The sequence below is a fragment of the Cornus florida genome, unplaced genomic scaffold (assembly GCF_030987335.1).
Source record: "Cornus florida cultivar Cherokee Brave unplaced genomic scaffold, ASM3098733v1 CherokeeBrave_3.0.0_Hap2_Chr11, whole genome shotgun sequence".
Classification (NCBI taxonomy): Eukaryota; Viridiplantae; Streptophyta; class Magnoliopsida; order Cornales; family Cornaceae; genus Cornus; species Cornus florida.
In genome coordinates this window covers 121,419,990-121,439,725 of record NW_026775581.1, presented here as the reverse complement: position 1 = coordinate 121,439,725, position 19,736 = coordinate 121,419,990, and the positions used below count along the sequence as shown (strand labels likewise).

At 36.1% G+C, this 19,736-nt stretch overlaps 2 protein-coding genes across 5 annotated transcripts in view; one reads left to right on the top strand and one right to left on the bottom strand.

Moving 5' to 3' along the window:
* LOC132282788 (uncharacterized) overlaps positions 1-12,599 on the top strand; it is a 28,314-nt gene extending 15,715 nt beyond the window's left edge. Inside the window, exon 8 of the mRNA XM_059784574.1 lies at positions 11,307-12,599. Coding sequence (XP_059640557.1) covers positions 11,307-12,452 — 1,146 coding nt within the window. The 3' untranslated portion in view covers positions 12,453-12,599. The remainder of the gene's footprint in view (positions 1-11,306) is intronic.
* On the bottom strand, positions 12,494-19,362 carry LOC132282789 (probable glucan 1,3-beta-glucosidase A). Of its 4 annotated transcripts, none has more exons than XM_059784576.1 (10): positions 18,690-19,352; positions 18,419-18,534; positions 18,192-18,299; positions 16,546-16,731; positions 15,771-15,929; positions 14,720-14,889; positions 14,476-14,631; positions 13,320-13,672; positions 12,941-13,120; positions 12,494-12,822 (listed from the first exon to the last, which is right to left on the bottom strand). In XM_059784576.1, exons 1-10 carry the CDS (start codon positions 18,802-18,804, stop codon positions 12,737-12,739), a joined length of 1,629 nt encoding a protein of 542 aa, XP_059640559.1. In that variant the 5' UTR covers positions 18,805-19,352; the 3' UTR covers positions 12,494-12,736. The 4 variants fall into 4 exon arrangements, with proteins under 4 accessions (XP_059640559.1, XP_059640558.1, XP_059640560.1 ...); XM_059784575.1 differs by having other exon boundaries at positions 18,192-18,311; positions 18,690-19,351; XM_059784577.1 differs by having other exon boundaries at positions 18,192-18,311; positions 19,076-19,348.
* Positions 19,363-19,736: the final 374 nt, after the last annotated feature.

The window sequence follows — 19,736 nt, the reverse complement described above, 5'->3', positions numbered from 1 at the left end:
TGAATTGTCTGCAGTTCTCAACCTACATTTGAGTCTAATCCTTTTTGTGAGTAAATTGATTGACTGGATCTGACTTTCTTCAAATCTGAAAGACTAACTAATTGATGCTTTATTGCAAATTCGTATCATGCAATCTTTCGAATCTATTTTAGGTTTCCTGTATGGAAATCATTTGCATGCCGAAATATATAGTCTTTATTTGACAGTTCCCTCCTGGCATATAATTTATTTTAATATGATTTATTAATTAAATGTGAGGGCTCAGTTTAAGAAAGCTGAAGCTACTTTTGATGCCTTCTTCTGTTAGGATAATATTTGTATGTTGGCTAATTCTGTTCCAAAATTATGTTCGAGTGTTAGGATGTGAACAAAATGTTGAGTAAGTCTATGCTGGAAATTTTGCAGAAGTTGATTTAGAATTCTGAGTTCTGGAGACGGAAGCTACTTCATAATATCCTTACAAAATGTTTCATGATGCTCAATTACAATACGTAAAGGTAAGAAGAACCTTAGAGACCTTAGGTTCTAGGTATAAATGGTTTTATATAGTTTTGGACTTACCTGTGTTGGGGCACAATGGAAGCAAAAGAAGAAATAAAGCAATCACACAACAAACACAACATATATGTGGTTCACCAAAAATCAGGGCTACGTCCACGGATGAGAAGAGATTCACTATATTTGTAGAGATATCACTGGACCATGCACACAAACTCTTGACCAAGTTCTCCGTGTACTCCACGAGACTCCCTCCCGCCATCAGTGTTCACTCTACCCAACGTGTAACTACATCTCTGTCCATCAGCTTCAAGCCTCATGAGCCTATATCTCTCTCAACTCATACCTCTCAACAATAACGTAGGTATCTATTTACGGAGTCTCATATCCAATTCCTTGATGGACAAGGATTACAATTTCTTAGAGCTCAAGACATGTCTTTACAAGAAATTACCATAATAAAATAATTCTAAAATAGAAACCTAATTACAATAGAATTTGAGACACAATTCCTAACAATCTCCACCTTGGCTCAAATTCCATCTCGCCAAAGAAGAATTCCCACGGCATTGATCTAGGCAATTCTCTACAACTTTAATCTTCTCGATCTTACTACAGAACTCGAATTGTCTCCAATATATACGCTGCTCAATCAGTCAAACCTCCACCTTGACTACTCGAGCTCCATGCAATGTAACCCATCATGATTTTTTATTTATTTTTAATTATCGTGATCAAACAAGACGATTGATCGACTCCCACCTACAACTGAAACCCGTTGCAGAATCTGTTGCGACTTCTTGTGTTTTAGATCTTCTTCGAATAAAGGTTGAACTTCCCAAAACGAACCATTGGCTCTGATACCACTTGTTGGGGCACAATGGAAGTAAAAGAAGAAATAAAGCAATTACACAACAAACCTATGTTACATAGTCTTGGATGTGGGTGTCGGACACGGAGGACACACGAACACGGCTAAATATTCATTTTATTAATTATTTTATTTTATTTTCTAGAGTAAAGTAATGTTTTTATCTAATATAATGTTCAATATAGGCATTTTACTCATTTTAAAGTTATGATATAATGTAATTGAATGATTAGATATGTTTTTTAAGTACATTTCCAACCAAAAGTGTCGGACAGATATCCCATACCCATGTCCGAGGGATACGTGTCCGACATGGGATATGTGTCTGACACGAGTACTTCATTACTTTTGAAGAGTCCATTTAACAAAGCAACAAACACAAGATATACGTAGTTCACCCAAAATCAGGGCTACATCCACGGATGAGAAGAGATTCACTATATACGTAGATATATTACAACAATAAAGAATTTCTAACACTAGACCATGCACACAAACTCTTGACCGAGTTCTCCGTGTACTCCACGAGACTCCCTCCCGCCATTAGTGTTCACATTACCCAACGTGTAACTACATCTCAGTCCATCAACTCCAACCCTCATGAGGCTATTGAACACAAATGTGAAAAGGAATAAATTCTAATATTCTTTTTTCATATCACATATGTTAGTTTACAGGCCTATATATATAGAAGTGTATTACAAATTCTATCTAAGGAAAAGATATATACAGATTATAATTCCTGTAATATAAGAACTACTTATGTAAAATTTTAAAAAGTCAACTATCTAACTATGGATAATTTCTAAAAATCCTCCCTAACTAATTTCCTAACAATTCAGCCTAGATCTTTCCACACTCCCCCTCAAGCTGGCACCAAAAATATCTTGCATTCCCAGCTTGCATGTAAGATTGTCAAATTTCCCTTTCGGTAATCCTTTAGTGAGGACATTTGCTACCTGTTTTCCTGTAGGAATATAAGGAATACATATCACTACTCCTTCCAATTTCTCCTTAATAAAATGTTGATCAACTTCCACATGCTTAGTCCTATCATGTTGGACAGGATTGTGAGCTATATTGATTGCAGCTTTATTATCACAATAAAGCTTCATAGGCATCAGACTTGAGATTTTAAGATCTTCAAGTAATATTTTCAGCCACAAAAGTTCACAAATTCCATGAGCAACTGCTCTGAACTCAGCTTCTGCATTACTCCTTCCTACAACGGTTTGCTTCTTGCTCGTCCAAGTAACCAAGTTACCACCAACATAAGTACAATAACCTAAAGTAGACCTTCTATCCATCACACTACCTGCCCAATCAGCATCGGTATAGGCTTCAATTCTTCGATGGCCGTGGTTTTCAAACAACAAACCTCTTCGTATTTGAGAATCAGGTAGACTGCCTCAAAGTGTTCTTCTCCTGGTTAGTGCATAAATTGACTCACTATACTTACTGCAAAGGCAATATCTGGCCGAGTGTGTGAAAGATAAATGAGTCTTCCAACCAGTCTTTTGAATTGCTCTCGTTTCACCACTTTTTCTGCACTTGCTGCCTGCAACTTTAAATTGGGCTCCATATGTGTTTCCACCGGTTTGCAGCCAAGTAAACCTGTCTCCATGAGTAAATCCAACACATACTTCCTTTGAGAGACAAATATCCCTCTCTTGGACTTCAAAGCTCTAAGATCTTTTATCTCAAATTCCTTTGCAAGAAAAGACTTCAAAGCCTCCAATTCTCTTTTATTATCTCCAGTCAAGATTATGTCATCCACATAAACAATAAGTATGGCTATCTTACCATCACTTGAATGTTTGTAGAACAGAATGTGATCAGCCTGACTTTGACGATATCCATGACCCTTGCTAGCTTTAGTGAATCGATTAAACCATGCTCTGGGATAGCGATTTCTTCAATTTACACACCTTTCCAGCTCCATAATCATTTTCAAATCCTGGTGGTAGATTCTTAAACACTTCTTCCTCTAGCTCACCATTTAAGAACGCATTCTTTACATCTAACAGTTGCAATGGCCAACTCAAGCTTACAGCAAGAGACAACAGCACCCGTATAGAATTTACCTTTGCCACTGGGGCAAAGGTTTCCTAGTAATCTATTCCATATGTTTGGGTGAAGCCTTTAGCTACGAGTCTCGCCTTGTATCTCTCAATATTACCATCAGCCTTATATTTGACCAAGAAAACCCATTTGCAACCTACGGTCTTCTTCTCCCTTGGCAACACAACAATCTCCCAAGTTTTGTTCTTATCAAGAGCTCTCATCTCTTCCATAATTGCCGCCCTCCAGTTAGCATGATTCAAGGCTTCCTGTATAGTTCTAGGAATTGAAACACTAGAGAGACTAGTGGTAAAAGCTCTATAGTTTGGAGACAATCTATGGTAGGACGCATATTTAGCAATAAGATGCATGGTACAAGAGCGAGTACCCTTCCTAAGTGCAATAGGAATATCAAGGTCATGAGAAAGGCTCTCTTCATTGCTGGTTTCAGGAATTAAAGATGGATTAGAGACGGAAATACTTGTTTCATTCAAGTTGCCTTTATCCGGAGAATTTTCTTGGCAGGTAGTAGGTTGGTGCTCTTTATTTTGATCCTTCCTTTTTCGAGAGTAAACACGGAGCTCAGATTGAGGTTGGATTTGAAGCGGTTCTCCCCCTGAAGTGTAAGTCTATAATGTTTGACTCAATAGTCATCGGAGAGGTTGAAATAGTGGGTTCAGTAGGTAATGTAGAGTTTGGTGAAACACTCGGCAATGGTAAATAGCCCAACACTTCCCAAAAATGCTCTTCCCTCTCATTACTCTCCCCTGAAGAGTATTTTTGGTGAAATAGGGTTGAGTCTCAAAAAAGGTCACATTTACACTCAAAAGAATTTTTTAGAGGTGAGGTTATAACATTTATACCCTTTCTGTTTAGGAGAGTACCCAACAAGCATGCACTTTTCAGCCCTGGATCAAGTTTTGAATGGTCCCGTGTATGAACATGTACAAAAGCAGTGCATCCAAACACTTTAAGAGGTAATGAGGTGAAGATCCTAATATGGGGAAAAACCGACAGCAAGCTGTTTAGGGGCGTCTCAAATTTCAACACCCTAATTGGCATTCTGTTGATCAAGTATGAAGCTGTAAGAACAGTCTCACCCCATAGATATTTAGGAACCGCCATAGTGAACATTATTGCCCTAGCAACCTCAAGTAAATGACGGTTTTTTCTCTCATCTATCCCGTTTAGCAGTGGGGTATCCAAGCAATTGGACTGGTGGAAAATACCCTTTTCTTTCAAAAAATCACCAAGAATAGAGTTAAAGAATTCTTTTCCATTGTCGGTTCTAAATACTTGAATCCGGGTTTAAAACTGGTTTTAAATCATGGCATAGAACTCTTTAAACACTCTCGCAGCCTCAGATTTTTCTCTCAAAAGATATACCCAACACACTCTAGTATGCTCATAATGAAAGTGATGAACCACCTAGTTCTAGTCATATTAGTAACGCGAGAAGGCCCCCACACATCACTATGAATCAAATAAAATGGTTTGGATGCTTGATATAAATGAGAAGGAAGAAACACGATCATGCTTTGATAATTGACAAGATTCACATTGAAATACCAAAGGATTTAAATTTTTGAAGAGGAATGGAAACAAATGTTTTAAGTAAGAGAAATTGGGATGGCCTAACCTATAGTGCCATAACATTATTTGACTTTTAATAGAAATAGAAATATCATTATTACTTGCAGCTTGAGCTTGTCCACGCTTGAAGATTTCATTATCAAAATAATAGAGTCCATCAACCATCCTAGCACTGCCAATCATCTTCCTCGAATATAGGTCCTGAAATTCACAGTGAGAATCAAGAAATTTGACAACACAGTTAGAATCCTTGGTGAGTTTACTAACTGATAAAAGATTGCATAAAAGGTTAGACACATGGAGGACAGATTTTAAAACAAGGTTTTCTGAGACAACTATAGAACCTTTTCCTGCAATTGGAGACAAACTACCATCAACAATACGAATTTTTAAGTGACCAGAACTTGGAAAATATGTACTAAACAAATGTGATAAATTAGTCATATGATCAGATGCACCAGAATCAATGATCCAAGGTGCTGGATTTAAAGAACTAATGAGAGCACTTAAAGAGCTACCTTTTTGGGCAAGAGAACTGGAGAAGACACTTGAAACCTGAGTTTGGTTCAGCAATTTGGAGAGATGATCAAGCTGCTCCTTACTGAATGGAGATGTCTCGGTTTCAGTAGTAGCCTGCATTCCACGCCCATTCTTGTCTCCAAATCTGCCTACCTTCCAATTTGCTGGTTTTCCATGTAGTTTCCAGCATGTTTCTCGCGTGTGCTTTGTTACAGAAATCACACCAGATCTTGGTTTTCTCTTCAATCTTCCGCTGTGGGTGATTCGTTGGTTTTGGATTAACTGTACTGCCATTTCAGTGGCTGTTACATTGAGTGTAGAGTTCTCACCATGAGTGCTAGAGGATTTCTTTCCCATCATCACCAACCTGCGGCTTTCTTCCCTCCTAACTTCCGAGAAGACTTCTCCAGTGGTAGGCAATGGCTCTTTGCCTAGAATTCCTCTCACCTCGTCTAACTCAGCAGTGAGTCCAGCCAAAAATTTAAATACACAGTCCTTCTCAACTGTTTTCTTGAACTGGGTACTATCACCTGCATACTTCCATTCAAAATCATAAAAGAGGTCAAGTTCTTGCCACAAACCTTGTAATATGTTGTAATACTTTGTAACATTCTGATCTCCTTGTTTTGCTTCTCAGATCCTTGTTTTAATTTCATAGACTTGTGCGGAATTGCCTAAGTCTGAGTATGTCTCTCACTGCGTCCCATAATTCTTTGGCAGTGGAGAGATACATGAATGTTTGGCCTATCTCCAATTCCATGGAGTTCACTAGCCATGACATAATCATGGAATTTTCTGCATCCCAAACGGCATATGCTGGATCATCTTCCTTTGGGGCCTGCTTTGCACCGTTAAATAACCAATCTTCCCCCGTCCTCGGACGAACATCTTTACGGATTGAGACCATCATAGAAAATTCTGTCCATTCAGCCGATGAGTGGTAATTTGGAGGATTGGGTTGTCACCTGAACCGGATGAAGTGATCTGGGAATTCCGAGCATTTGAAGAATCGATCGAAACTTCCTCAGTGGAGATTCCAGACACCGCAGATTTAACCAAAGAAATCATCCAGAAACGACAAAGAGAAATAGAATATTAAGTCTTCTATAATTCTGGTATAAACGACCAGAATTAACGATGAATGTTTGCTGATTTTATCGGATAATTAGTAGAACAATGGAGTAATTTACCGTCCTTGTGAGGGCGGCTCTGATACCATGAACACAAAGGTGAAAAAGAATAAATTATGATATTCACTTTTCATATCACATATGTTAGTTTGCAGGCCTATATATGTATAAGGGTATTACAAATTCTAAGGAAAAGATATATACAGATCATAATTCCTATAATACAGGAACTACTTATGTAAAATTTTAAATAGTCAACTATCTAACTATGGATAATTCCTAAAAAATCCTCCCTAGCTAATTTCCTAACAATTCAGCCATGGATCTTTCCACAGCTACATCTCTCTCAATTCATGCCTCTCAACAATAACTTAGGTATCTATTTACAGAGTCTCATATCCAATTCCTTGGTGGAAAAGGATTGCAATTTCTTAGAGCCCAAGACATGTCTCTACAAGAAATTGCTAATAAAATAATTCTAAAATAGAAATCTAATTACAAAAGAATTTGAGACACAATTCCTAACAACCTGGACCTTAGGATTGCACTTATCAACTCCAACCCTCATGAGGCTACATCTCTCTCAATTCATGCCTCTCAACAATAACTTAGGTATCTATTTACAGAGTCTCATACCCAATTCCTTGGTGGAAAAGGATTGCAATTTCTTAGAGCCCAAGACATGTCTCTACAAGAAATTACCATAATAAAATAATTCTAAAATAGAAAGCTAATTACAATAGAATTTGAGACACAATTCCTAACAACCTGGACCTTAGGATTGCACTTAATTGAATAACGATAAAGGTTCTTTTCTGGAAACAACTAAGGTTGAACCAGTGCAGTTTAACATTGAACAGGTTGAAAATTTCCTGTACCGGTTAGAAGTGTATTCTGGTTTTGGAAGTTATTTTCCAGAATAAAGTTGTACTGGTTCAGCATGATTCTCTCTTGAATTACTGTCAGACAGAATGACTTGGTACCAGTTGGGCAAAATGTTGCACCGGTTGAATAGCATACTGGACTCCATATGTTTTTTTTTTTTTTTTTTACTTCCAGAATACTGTTGACCTGGTTGTACGATTCCTTGTACTGGTACAATGTAACACAGAAATCTAATTTCACAAGGATTTTAATTCTTTTCGAACTCTAATTTGTGAACTTTTGGAACTATAAATACAAGTTTTCTGAGATTTTTAGTGTGGAAAAATTGCAGAGATTTGAGAGTAAACATAGAGATTTAAAACCCTAGTTTCTCCATGTTTGCTTGAGCTTTCATCTATTGCAAGTAGGAATTTTTGACACATACCCCATGATTACTTGTGATTATGTTGAGAGCACGGAGCTTTATTGGCACTTATCTTCTTCAATGGTGTTCTTTGGAAGATATTGAATCACTATGAAGGGAGCAAATTTTTCAGAGCAATCGTTTCTACGTTAGTGCTTGTTTCCAAGATCATAGGAATGACTCTGAGGTCTGTAGTAACTGGAGTCGGTTGTGTCCAAGTTTGTTACCAGGAGCAAGTCTGACACGGTCAGCAACCAGGTCTTGGCAAAGTGGTCTGAGCATCAGTCTAAGTCGAAGTTGGTGTCACTTTGCTTTGATATAGTGGATTGCTTGATTCTGAACCACGGTCCCGTTTTCTTCCTAAGGTTTTCCATGTAAAATCTGGTGTGTTCTTTCCTCTACTTGTTTTACTATATTGATTGGTTTTGGTTTTGTAATTAACTGGAAAATTGATCGGTTGCTAAAATTAAGCAAGAAGACCTATTCACCCCCCTCCAAGTCTATAGTAACCATTGGATACTCTGAATTAACTAAACCACTTCCGCATAGCACGGCTGACAACTTCCTGGAAAGTGGCATCCTTAAAAATAAAAAGGAAGCCTCTTGTACGTAGTTTGAAGAAGGGTGGAATTGTCACTAAGTAGTTTATTTTATTGCTGCAAGAAAGCTTTAGTTTTATATTAATTTTTCTTTCTTGCTACACTTTCAGTTTACAATTCCTTCAAATGGAATGAAGCCAAACTCGCAGTTTAGTCCTTGGATGCAACAGGGAAGGAAATTTGAAATGATTAAAAATGCATAAGTTATTTTTAAGCTTCAACTCCCCCCCAAGTTTTTCTCTCCATCAACTCGGATGTGGGCTTGGGTTTAAGTTTCTTTTTCTTTTTTTTAATTGGTCTTTTGACGAGGGAGACTAATGAACAACCATATAAATACAAATAAAAACATTCTAAATTATATATATCAGCAAAAGAAGACATAAAAACAATCTCAGTCACTAATTTTTTCCACTTCTTGAGATTTCTTATGTTGCTTTCTGGTTTTGCCATATCACTTTCAAGATTAAGTGATAAAATTTGAACACTAAGTGATAAATGATAGCACAACTTTATTTATTAGTAACTATATCGCTTGTGGTCACGCCTCTTGTGCATTATTTACTTTGTTTCTTTTCTAAACCTGAAGGAAGTCATATTTTTATTTGGTACAAATTTTATTTGTAAGTTTATTATGCAGAATATTAGGTTAGCAGAAAGAACATAACAATATTAGGTTGTTAATGTTATTTCTTTTGGGCCTTAGAATTAGTGTGGCCTTAGCTGAAGGATTCCCCAGATTAAATTTGGAGCAAACAGTGTTTAGCAAATAGTATTTTTTTTTTTTTTAATTTTATTTTATAGATATTACACGTAGTTTAAATTATTGAGTAAAATGAAAAATAAGAAAATCTTACAGCCCCATTTTATCATCTAGAGCTAGAAGACAAGAAAGGAAAAGAAAGTTTGGAGTTGTACAATTCTTGGGTACCCAATGGTTTTGTAAGTTCCCAACTCCTCTTTCCTTTTTCTCCTTTTCTGTTTGCAAATGAGCATCAAGAGGAATGGAGGTATCCAGGGTATCACCCACCTGTTCCTGAAATTATTGCTGTGCAAAATTCTGCTATTGTGGTTTGTTTGATCAGTCAGTTTTCTAAGATCACCAATTACTCCAAAAGCTTAAGCTGTTAGAGAATGAGCTCAACAATGTATATCAAGCTCCAACACCCTCCCTCGTGTGCAACCGCATCTTGCACGTGGCGGAACAACGAAACCAAACCAAAAGTGTAAACTTGCAATCAAAACTGGCGAACAAATGTAAATTAGGAGATTTGAATCCAAGATTTCCCATAACCAAGACTCTATACTATGTTAGACTACCAAATACTAAAAAGTTTAAGCTTATAGAGAACGAGCCCAGTAATGTATATCAGGCTCCAACACCCTCCCTCACGTGCAACTTTGTCTTGCACGTGGAGAGGCAAATAAACCAAGATCACAAGAAGTGCGAACTTGTACACCAGTAGGGGAACAAATGCAAAGATGGATACTTGAACCCAAGACCTTCCAGAATCAAGTCTCTGATACTGCGTTAGATCACCAATTACTCCAAAAGCTAAAGCGGTTAGAGAATGGGCCCAAAAATGTATATTAAGTTGTTAGAAAATGGGTCCAACAATGTATATCAAGCTCAACAAGTTGAAAATACAAAGTAGATTATAAAATATCCTAGCACTGAACCCAAATTTCAATCTCACTTATTAGGTGACTTTGACTCACTCTACCATAAAAAAAGAAATAAAAATTAAATCATTTAAACTAGTAAAGGAAAACTAATCTAGATATGATAAAGTGTTTGGCAAAGATGATATTTACATGCATTGTTACACTTAACATGATAATTCTTTTTAAAAGAAATAAATGTTCGAGCAATCATTATGTTGGACTAGTTGGGTGGAAGAAAATAGAACAATTGGATGGAAAATATACATTGATTTCCAAGTAATCTGAATTTTAATATTTATGTATTATTTCAGATATCTAATTGGAATAAAAATTATATGCATGTATATACTTATATATGCATAAGTATAAATGACCAGTACATATCTATATACATGTGAATAAACATGAAATATTTGCTATAGCACCGTGTTGAAAGCTTGCAGAAACAATTTTATTTAATTCATGCACCTAAAATTACACAAATAACAAATTTAATGAAAAATCTTTAGTATTTTACTCTTAAGATTAAACTATGCAGAGAACTGGAGAGAGAGCTTGCAAGAGTGGACGCAGGAGCCGGCAAGTGCTCTAGAGTTTTTATTTTTAATTTTAATTTTAATTTTATAAATAAAATAAAATTATATAAGTATATATTATGCATATATATGCTCCTTAGGGCCTAGAGCACATCCGAAGTGCCTATCTAAACAATACTGTTTTTATTAATTTATGTGTTAAGCATGCATACTTTTATGTGTTACACATACATAAAGTTAATTACCAAAGGATAAAAAAACAAGCTGAGCTTCCTTATGAAAAGGAATAGAAACAACAAAGTGGATGGCGATGGTTGACAGTTTTTTATTTTAATTTATCAGAGAGTTTTTGAACAATTTTCAATCAAATGTGTTGGTTTGATTGAGATGTGATTCCAGCATTTATGGGATTGAACTTTTTTTATGCAAATTCAAAGTGAGCTGATATGGCAAACAGTAAAGAAAAATTCATTTGCCTTAACAGGAATTTTTTTTTTAGGTAAATTAACAGGATTTACTAATATTACAGTTACACTTTTCATGTTGCAGCAAATGGGTGACAGAAGTATGGTCTATGATGATACTGTTGAATCAGACATGGTATTCCTTGGCCTTTTAACCTTCTTTGATCCACCAAAGGACTCTGCAAAGCAAGCACTATGGCAGTTGGCTGAAAAGGGAGTAAAAGCAAAGGTGTTAACAGGTGACACACTCCCACTTGCAATAAAGATCTGCCAGGAAGTTGGAATCAGGACCACTCACGTTACTACAGGACCTGATCTTGAGTTACTCGACAATGATTCCTTCCATGAGATTGTTAAAAGAGCAACTGTATTGGCTCGTCTTACCCCAACTCAGAAACTTCGAGTGGTGCTATCCTTGCAGACAGTAGGAGATCATGTTGTGGGGTTCTTGGGAGATGGAGTGAATGACTCTCTTGCATTGGACGCTGCAAATGTGGGGATATCAGTTGATTCAGGGGCATCAATTGCTAAAGAGTTTGCTGACATTATATTACTAGAGAAGGACCTTAACGTTCTTGTTGCCGGAGTTGAGCATGGCAGACTCACTTTTGGGAACACCATGAAGTACATAAAATTGTCAGTTATTGCCAATATAGGAAGTATTCTTTCATTACTCATAGCGACTCTGGTTCTTGGATATGAGCCCTTGACGCCGAGGCAGCTTCTCACACAGAACTTCTTGTACAATGTAGGCCAGATTGCAATCCCCTGGGACAAGATGGAAGAGGATTATGTGAGAACTCCACAGAGAGGGTCATCAAAAGGCTTAGCCATGTTCATATTATGGAATAGTCCTGTGTGCTCTCTCTGTGATATTACGACCCTTCTGTTTCTTTGTTTGTATTACAAGGATGTCTATGAGAATACTTCATTCTTCCATTCCGCTTGGTTTGTCGAAGGGCTTCTCATGCAAACCCTGATCATTCACTTAATTCGAACAGAGAAGATCCCCTTTATTCAGGAGGTCGCCTCATGGCCTGTGATTTGTTCTACGGTCATAATCTCTGCCATTGGAATTGTACTTGCTTCCACGCCAATTGGGGAAGTAATGGGGTTCACCACACTGCCACTGTCGTATTTTGGATTTTTGGTTGTACTCTTTATAGGATATTTTTCAGTTGGCCAGATGGTCAAGAAACTCTATATTTTAGCGTATAACAAATGGCTTTAGATAAAAAGAGTGAACTCATAGGAGAATGTTGACACAAAAGATTGCTAGAGAAACTACAACAGGAGAAAATTCTCCATTTTTGTATTATTGAATGTTAGAGATTGTAGCCTCAAGGTTTTACAGCATCATTCACACTTTGTTTTGGTACTCTGTTCTTACAACATTATTTTTCGCATCACCTTCAAATTCGCAAAATATTTGAGTGTGATGGTTAAGCAACAAAGAACAAATAACTTCCCGTATCTCGATCCATATCTTCAACTCTCAGAATTTGGTGTGAGCTATTACAATGTGTGATGCAGAAAGAAGAAGCTGCATGCCAATCCAAGCAACTCCAGGATGTAAGATTTTTGCATGGCTGGTGAATAACCTGCATAAAACATGTATGCAGTTTTATATGCTGTTCAGACCTGAGAAATAATGGTTATAAATTACCTTTACTGAAATTAATATCATACACATTCTTAAAACAGAAGATAGATTTTTACCCAGCTGGAGAAAATTGTTCTGAATATTCCATTTAAAGTCCCAGTGCTTTCTGTCATTTTTGAGTGTCCAATAAGCCCATCCAAAGGAAGCTGCATTGTAAACCTCTAGCTGGGCTCTGCCAAAATTTTGATAATCAAGTTGAGAACCACTTGTTACATTCCACTCATTCACCCATTCCCCTGCCAATGATCCATTTCTAAATGTCATAATTCTTAAAACATTGGGAGGAAATACATATTAGAAACAAACCAGGTTTCAGGTTTGGGCAAATGATTCAACTAAAAGACCGAATTCGAAATTGATATAAAAACTGGAATTTAGAACCCTGAAGTATTTTCTTCCTAAATGAATGAAGATAACAGGGACACCTTAAATTACCGATAAAAACAAGAGGGCCATTTGCGCTATTTAGAGCTTGTAGTTGGCTTTCCCTGCTCTTGTAAATGAATTGAATATTGTCCACAGAGCTCATATTAACGAAGAAAGTGTCGAAGAGATTATAGTAATGCAAATCCACCACTGTGTTTACTGAGCCTATGTTAGCTTGATAAAGTTCTAATGGATCTGCATTGCCAATTCTTTGACACATTATCACGTAAGCCGTGGAAGAGTATTTCCGAACGATTTGGTAACCTTTTTTGTAATATGATACTAAGATATCCAGTGGAACAGTTGCGGCAGACGGTTCATTTAGAAGTTCAATTCCCAGCAAAGTAGGATGCCTGGCATACCTGAAAATGAAAGAAATCACATTTAATAAAACGAAATTTCACCAACACCAGACCACTGTGCATCCAAGGAGCAGGACAGATTTACTGCAAAAGCCACAAAGTCTCAATTTTGGAAGGGAAAAATTGACCACTCTTTCAGAAGAATTTTACATATCCTCTTCCAAGCAGGTCATGTAACAAAAAAAATTCCACTGAGAGAGAGAGAGAGAGAGGAGTGGGAAAAAAGAATGCCCATAAGTGCTGCAACAACTTGGATGATTTTTCCAGCTATACTCAAGTAGGTTGTTTGGACACCTTTGAGAATGAAATGATTTTGTGCCACAAAATAGAGATGATTTTTTTCTTCTCTCTCTGGGGGATGCTCAAATGAGCTTTGTATTTCTCATGATACCTACCTTAAATTACATCATTCTTGGATTTCAGAAAATAACCTAAATTCTATGTTTCTACAAGTAAAGTTTTTCACCTTGAAATCATTTACTTAACAGTATGCTAACAGGCCATTGGAACTGAAATGAATGCATTTAATTCCTTTCGGTATCCAAACACCCCATAACTACACTTTTCTTTTTTTTTTCTTTCCCCAAGCATAACTACATTAAGGTTACTGATTGGCAAATAAGGACTTCCCTTTAGTCAGAAGAGGGCATCAATTTTTTTTCCCTCAACTTCCACCAGCCATCAAATTTTTTTTTTCCTGATTAATAACATCCCTTTAACATTAATTTTTTCCCCTCAACTGCAAGCAGATACTACACCAAATGTACTATCTTAACCATCCAATAAATTGTCTGGAAATGTACCTGGATGCTAGAAAATCTATAACATGCAATGTCTGTGAGATGAAATCTGGAGATGTAGGCCAGCCTGTTGAACCATCTTTACTAGCACTATGTTCCATACCATTTTGAGAGCCCGGAGCAGCATGAAGATCGATAATGCATTTTATGTCGTAGGCTCTGCACCAAAGTTTTCATGCAGAGCTTAAAAGGGACTAACTGAAAATGCTGAAGAAACTAAAGAGGAAAAGGTCAAAACAAGACCTACTGTGCCCATGAAAATGCATTATCCAGAGCTTCCAAAGTTCCTCCAATAAAAGGAGCTGGAGGATTAGGATCATAAGCTATCCACCAGCCAACAGGAATCCTCACTGTATTAATTCCATGTCTATACAGAAAATTAAAATCTTCTACATTGATAAAGCTGTTTCTATGCTTCTGCAGTTTCCAATGAATATAATCAAATGAAGGAGCTGAACTGGCTGAAGAAACATAGCAGCTCTTTCTTCTAACAGTAAAAATAAATAAACGCATATAATCAAATAAATGAGCCGAACTGGCTGAAGAAACATAGCAGCTATTTCTTCTAACAGTTAAAATAAATAAATGTCTACGATATGCACTTTATATGAGCCAAGTTATAAGGACACTAATATCAACAAATGAAGCAAGATAAGAATACTAGAATAATCCAAATACACATATAACTGATGTAAGGCCAGGAGTTGATTGCTCAGAAGTCACTATGTTCTGAAAAACCAGTCCCTCAATACTTCCAAAATCAGGATTTATTAATGGAGAACAAAAATGCCTTTCAACACGCATGTTATATGTTTTGGAAAATATGAAATTAATTCGATCTCCTTCTCATCATTGGCTCTCCAACATTCTATGTATTCGGTCCACTAATTAAATTATATATATTTGCCATCAGGTTCTCAAAAACTATTTTAATATATTGGAAAACAAGGGATTAGTTCGATCTCCTCCATCACTAGCACCCAACATTGCATATATACCGTCTATATATAAAAATTATATATATTGCTAAAACTATTTCTTCTCTTTTTCTGAATTTGAAAAGAAGAGAAACTGCATTTGTGGAATCATGAAAACTTCTACCCTTGCCAATGCAACATAATGTTAATATATGTAGAAGAAGAAGAAGACAAACTGCACCTGTTGAATCATGAAACTTCTAGCCATACAAATGCAACATATTCTTAATATATGTTCTTATGTAGAGGGTGGAACCTATCCATTATTACAGGTTAAGAAACAACTAAAGAAAGAAGCACATTTAAAAAATTATTAGTTACCTTAAGAATTTCTTTGGCCTTTTCGCGCCCGTAGCCATTGGCCAGCTGGTAATCACCATGCAAGTTATTTGCCACAATTGTCATTTCAAAAGTAGCTGCATTATCATCCCATCCTGGTGTCCCTGGATAGTCTGCTGTGAGCTGGTTTGCTATTGAAGCCTAAACAAGTATAATAGTATCACCATTTACTATTTAAAATCTTACATTTGAAGAGTAGGGATTTGAACACTGATATTATCTCAATCCTAGCGGGGTGGATAATTAGTGGGTTAGTTATGTGGTCGCAAAATAATCTCAAAGTTTTTCAGTCTGTCAATTTTATCCATTGGTACCTTGAATATTCTTCAGGTTGCTTTATTTCTGCATAGTTACTGAAACTTGCTTTCCTAGATTCAAATTCTCTCACAATTTTTTCCTGATGAAACTTTAGCACAATCCTTTCTTTATTACCACCTGTTCAATTTTAATTACATCATTTACCAGACCAATTACCAAACAACTTCCAAAGCCAAATGATTGTCCAATCCCAATTATGTTGTAATGGGCAATTGAAATTTTCATGAACATAAACACAGAAAGGCTAAAAACATTTGATGGTTTAAAATGTTATATGTGGCACTTCAAACCATCAACCATGCTTCATCGATGTTAAATGCGGCACAATATCCAGTGCTGAATGCATAATAAATGGGGCACAACATCATATTTAACTATCTAAGCGGTATTTTAGAGATATATATTAGTAAAGATAAAAGTAAAGGATGAGAATATATACATGCAGATAAGTTCTGCTATTAAGTCTGATGTGAACCCTATTGTTATTGTTTCTTTCAATGTAAAATGTCTCCTTTGTTGATGGCGAATCTGCGACTGCAGAGACAGAGCACCCTTCACCATCACATGTTAGAAATTGGCCTTGAGAGGTGCGGAACTGAAACTCTGAATCAGAAACTCTCCATAACTGCAGGAGAAGAAATTGAAGGAACAACTGAATCTCCAGATAGCAATAGTTTAGTTTTAGGACTCCACAGTATAACTTAAAAGTTAATGACACCCTCTTGAGTGCATCTTTGTTCAGTTAAAATACTAGTGAAAGAGTTGAACCTTTAAATAAAATAATATGTTAGTATGATATGATTCACAGTACGTCCTTTCACAAAGTAACAAAAATTGCAATGTCAAAGAAGAAATTACAACCGCATAGATGTAATAGCACAAATCACAATTAAATATGGACCTCAGCACATAAAATTCTATGCTGATGTAAATCATATATCATGCTGAAGATCTGCAGATTAGATCTGAGAGAGAAAATTCTCAAACTATCTCAAATGTTAAATTTCACTTGTCCTAAAAAAAATTAGTATGCCACAATTACATGAAAAAATCATAGTGAGTACTCGTAAGATCCACCATACAAAACCTTCCACCACTACAATGAGAAATTATTGATTAGATTTCCGCATAAGAAAGTGCATGTAACACTTCTTGGTTCACTTCAATTTACTAATCTTGCCCATCTGCAAGATTTACTTGGCTTCTATTGGTATAAAAAATGAATGTAGAATATCAAATATAATTCTAACATTAAATGCTCATATTAACCCTCAGATGCGATGCTTGGTTTTACATCATTTCAGTTTGTAGTCAAAATGAGTCAAATCCTAGTCCGTATGGTTCAAACCCACCCGCAATGACATAAAAATCTAAAAAGGTTTCGTCCAAGAAATAGAGTTTCTTTCAAATAAGGCAGATATCTTCAGTTGAGTATATTTTTTACAGATAAAAATGTGAGTCTAATTATCATAATTCAATTGCATGGTGAAGTTCTAAATTACCCATACACGCATCTAAAATTTGCAGAAGTAGCCTTTAAAATCTTCTTGCACAGGGACCATTTTTTCAGGAGTAAGTTGAACCAAATCTCTGTTATCATGTTCAATCAGAAATTGATGCAACACTAGCCCTAATAGCCTAATGGTATTGTGAATAGTCTCGAAAAAGATATTGGGGGATGGGTCCCCACTATGATTTCTTAATATATTATTGTATGTGTTCATATAATATAACATCATGAAATAAAATAAAAAAAAGGTTTGTTGCAACTTGCAACACACTCATAACATCTTATTCACAAATGCCCTGAGATTGCATCCCACATTGTATTAATACTCAATAGGCATGTAAAAAGTCCATTCAGCTGACTGATTCTCTAATCAAATGCCCATTGAAAAGTTACGAATTCTGATTTCTATACATTAACTAATATAAACGAAAAGAAAAATCTTGCAGCTGAATCAACCATTAAAATGTAAAGAAATATAAAGATATGTTTGGGAAAAATAGAAGAAATTTTACACACTAAGATATAACAGCCAAGAGAAGATTATGTGAAAAGCATGAGTAGTTCAGTTATCTCACTCTAAATGTTTCCCACGAAGACGGAACATCTCTGTCCACTGTAACATTCGCGCTTCCACCATTCTCTGCACTTACATACTTCTGCAGTGTCACTGATTTGAATTGCACCTGTGTACCATCCTAAATTAATCATGGCAAATGGGTTAGCAAAAATCAATTGCAAGAAACCAGAATTCAGAATCCCCAATCATCGAAATAACAAATACTTGGGCACAAAGAAAGCTCACAAGCATGTCTCCATTAGTAATGCCGTCGAACAAAGAAGGCTTAATCCACCCTTCCACCACCAACCATCCACCCAAATTCACCCCCCTTACTTTAGCATCCCCGTGTAATCCCTCCACTTAAATCAGAAAATTAGAACCAAATCAACAAAAAAAAAAAAAAGAAAAAGAAAAAAAGAGACAATTAGCAAATTGGGTTCTATTTTTTCTCATACTATAACAATATAAACCTTGAAACAAATATTAAGAATTGGAGATATAGAGCCTAGCTAACCTGAGCATGCAACAGAGAAAATAAGCCAACAACACAGTAGAAACGCAAAGACCCATTTGCAGAAAACAAGTTCCATGTAGAATGTAGGCCACAAGTACATCAAAACAACAAACATATAGTGTGCACAACCCCAACAAAGAAAGACACAGAATCTCTCAACAATTCTTTCCCTTTAAATGAATTAATTCCAAACATAGCCTTGTAAACAACCTCAAAGAATTGAACATATCTATGCTCTTAAATTTTTTCATTACATTATTAAATTGTGCAAAAAATCTCTAGCGTGTGGACAAAGACTAAAAAAAAAAATCCCATTAATTAAAATAACAGTAGAAGAAAAGGATCAATATTGTAGAGTGCAAGAAAGAAAAGGTAAAAGTGTTCACATGTAATGATCAAACTTATATAAAGCAGAAAGGGTGACTTTGCTTGGAGATTTGGGTTTTTTGATTGGGGCTTTTCTATTAGATTGGTTTAGTAGAGGACGGTGAGAAAGAAGGTTAGAAAAGGTATGCTTTTTGCTTGGGGAAACAGAGAAAGGTTAAAAAAGAGGTGGTTCCACCACCTTATCTACGTGCTTGTCCTCTTGTTTACTTCGTGTATCAGCTTCTTTGAGTATGTGACTGTGTGTACATGAGAGAGCGTTACACAGACACACACACAAAATATATATATATATATATAAAACAGAGCGTTACATATATAAATATATACAGTATTATATAAGGACATACATTTTTTTCATAAATATATAGTAGGGTGAGGCTTGGAGTGGTTTATGATTGGATTTTTCACGAAACCGCCGGTGGACTTCGTTGAGGGTGAAACTAAACCACAACGGTGAATTTGATTCTATCAAAATGAATCATATTATTTACTGAACATTTGTAAGAGATTTGGAGGGTTCTTGTATCACATCAAATTGGGATGTTGAGCTTAAGCATTATGAATTTTTGAGTTGAATGACAAGTCTTGGTGGAGGATTTAAGCGTACAAGAACGTTTAGTTTGAAAAAGCTTTTTATTAGGGATTTTTACGGTCTTATGC

Excerpts from the sequence above, each read along its gene's own strand:
- LOC132282789 (XM_059784575.1), bottom strand. The coding sequence starts at position 18,804 with ATGTTTGTTGTTTTGATGTACTTGTGGCCTACATTCTACATGGAACTT. Across the intron at positions 14,890-15,770 it reads AGGCCAAAGAAATTCTTAAG|AAGCATAGAAACAGCTTTAT; the intron begins GTAACTAATAAT and ends TGGAAACTGCAG. Across the intron at positions 14,632-14,719 it reads AATGCATTTTCATGGGCACA|AGCCTACGACATAAAATGCA; the intron begins GTAGGTCTTGTT and ends ACTTTGGTGCAG.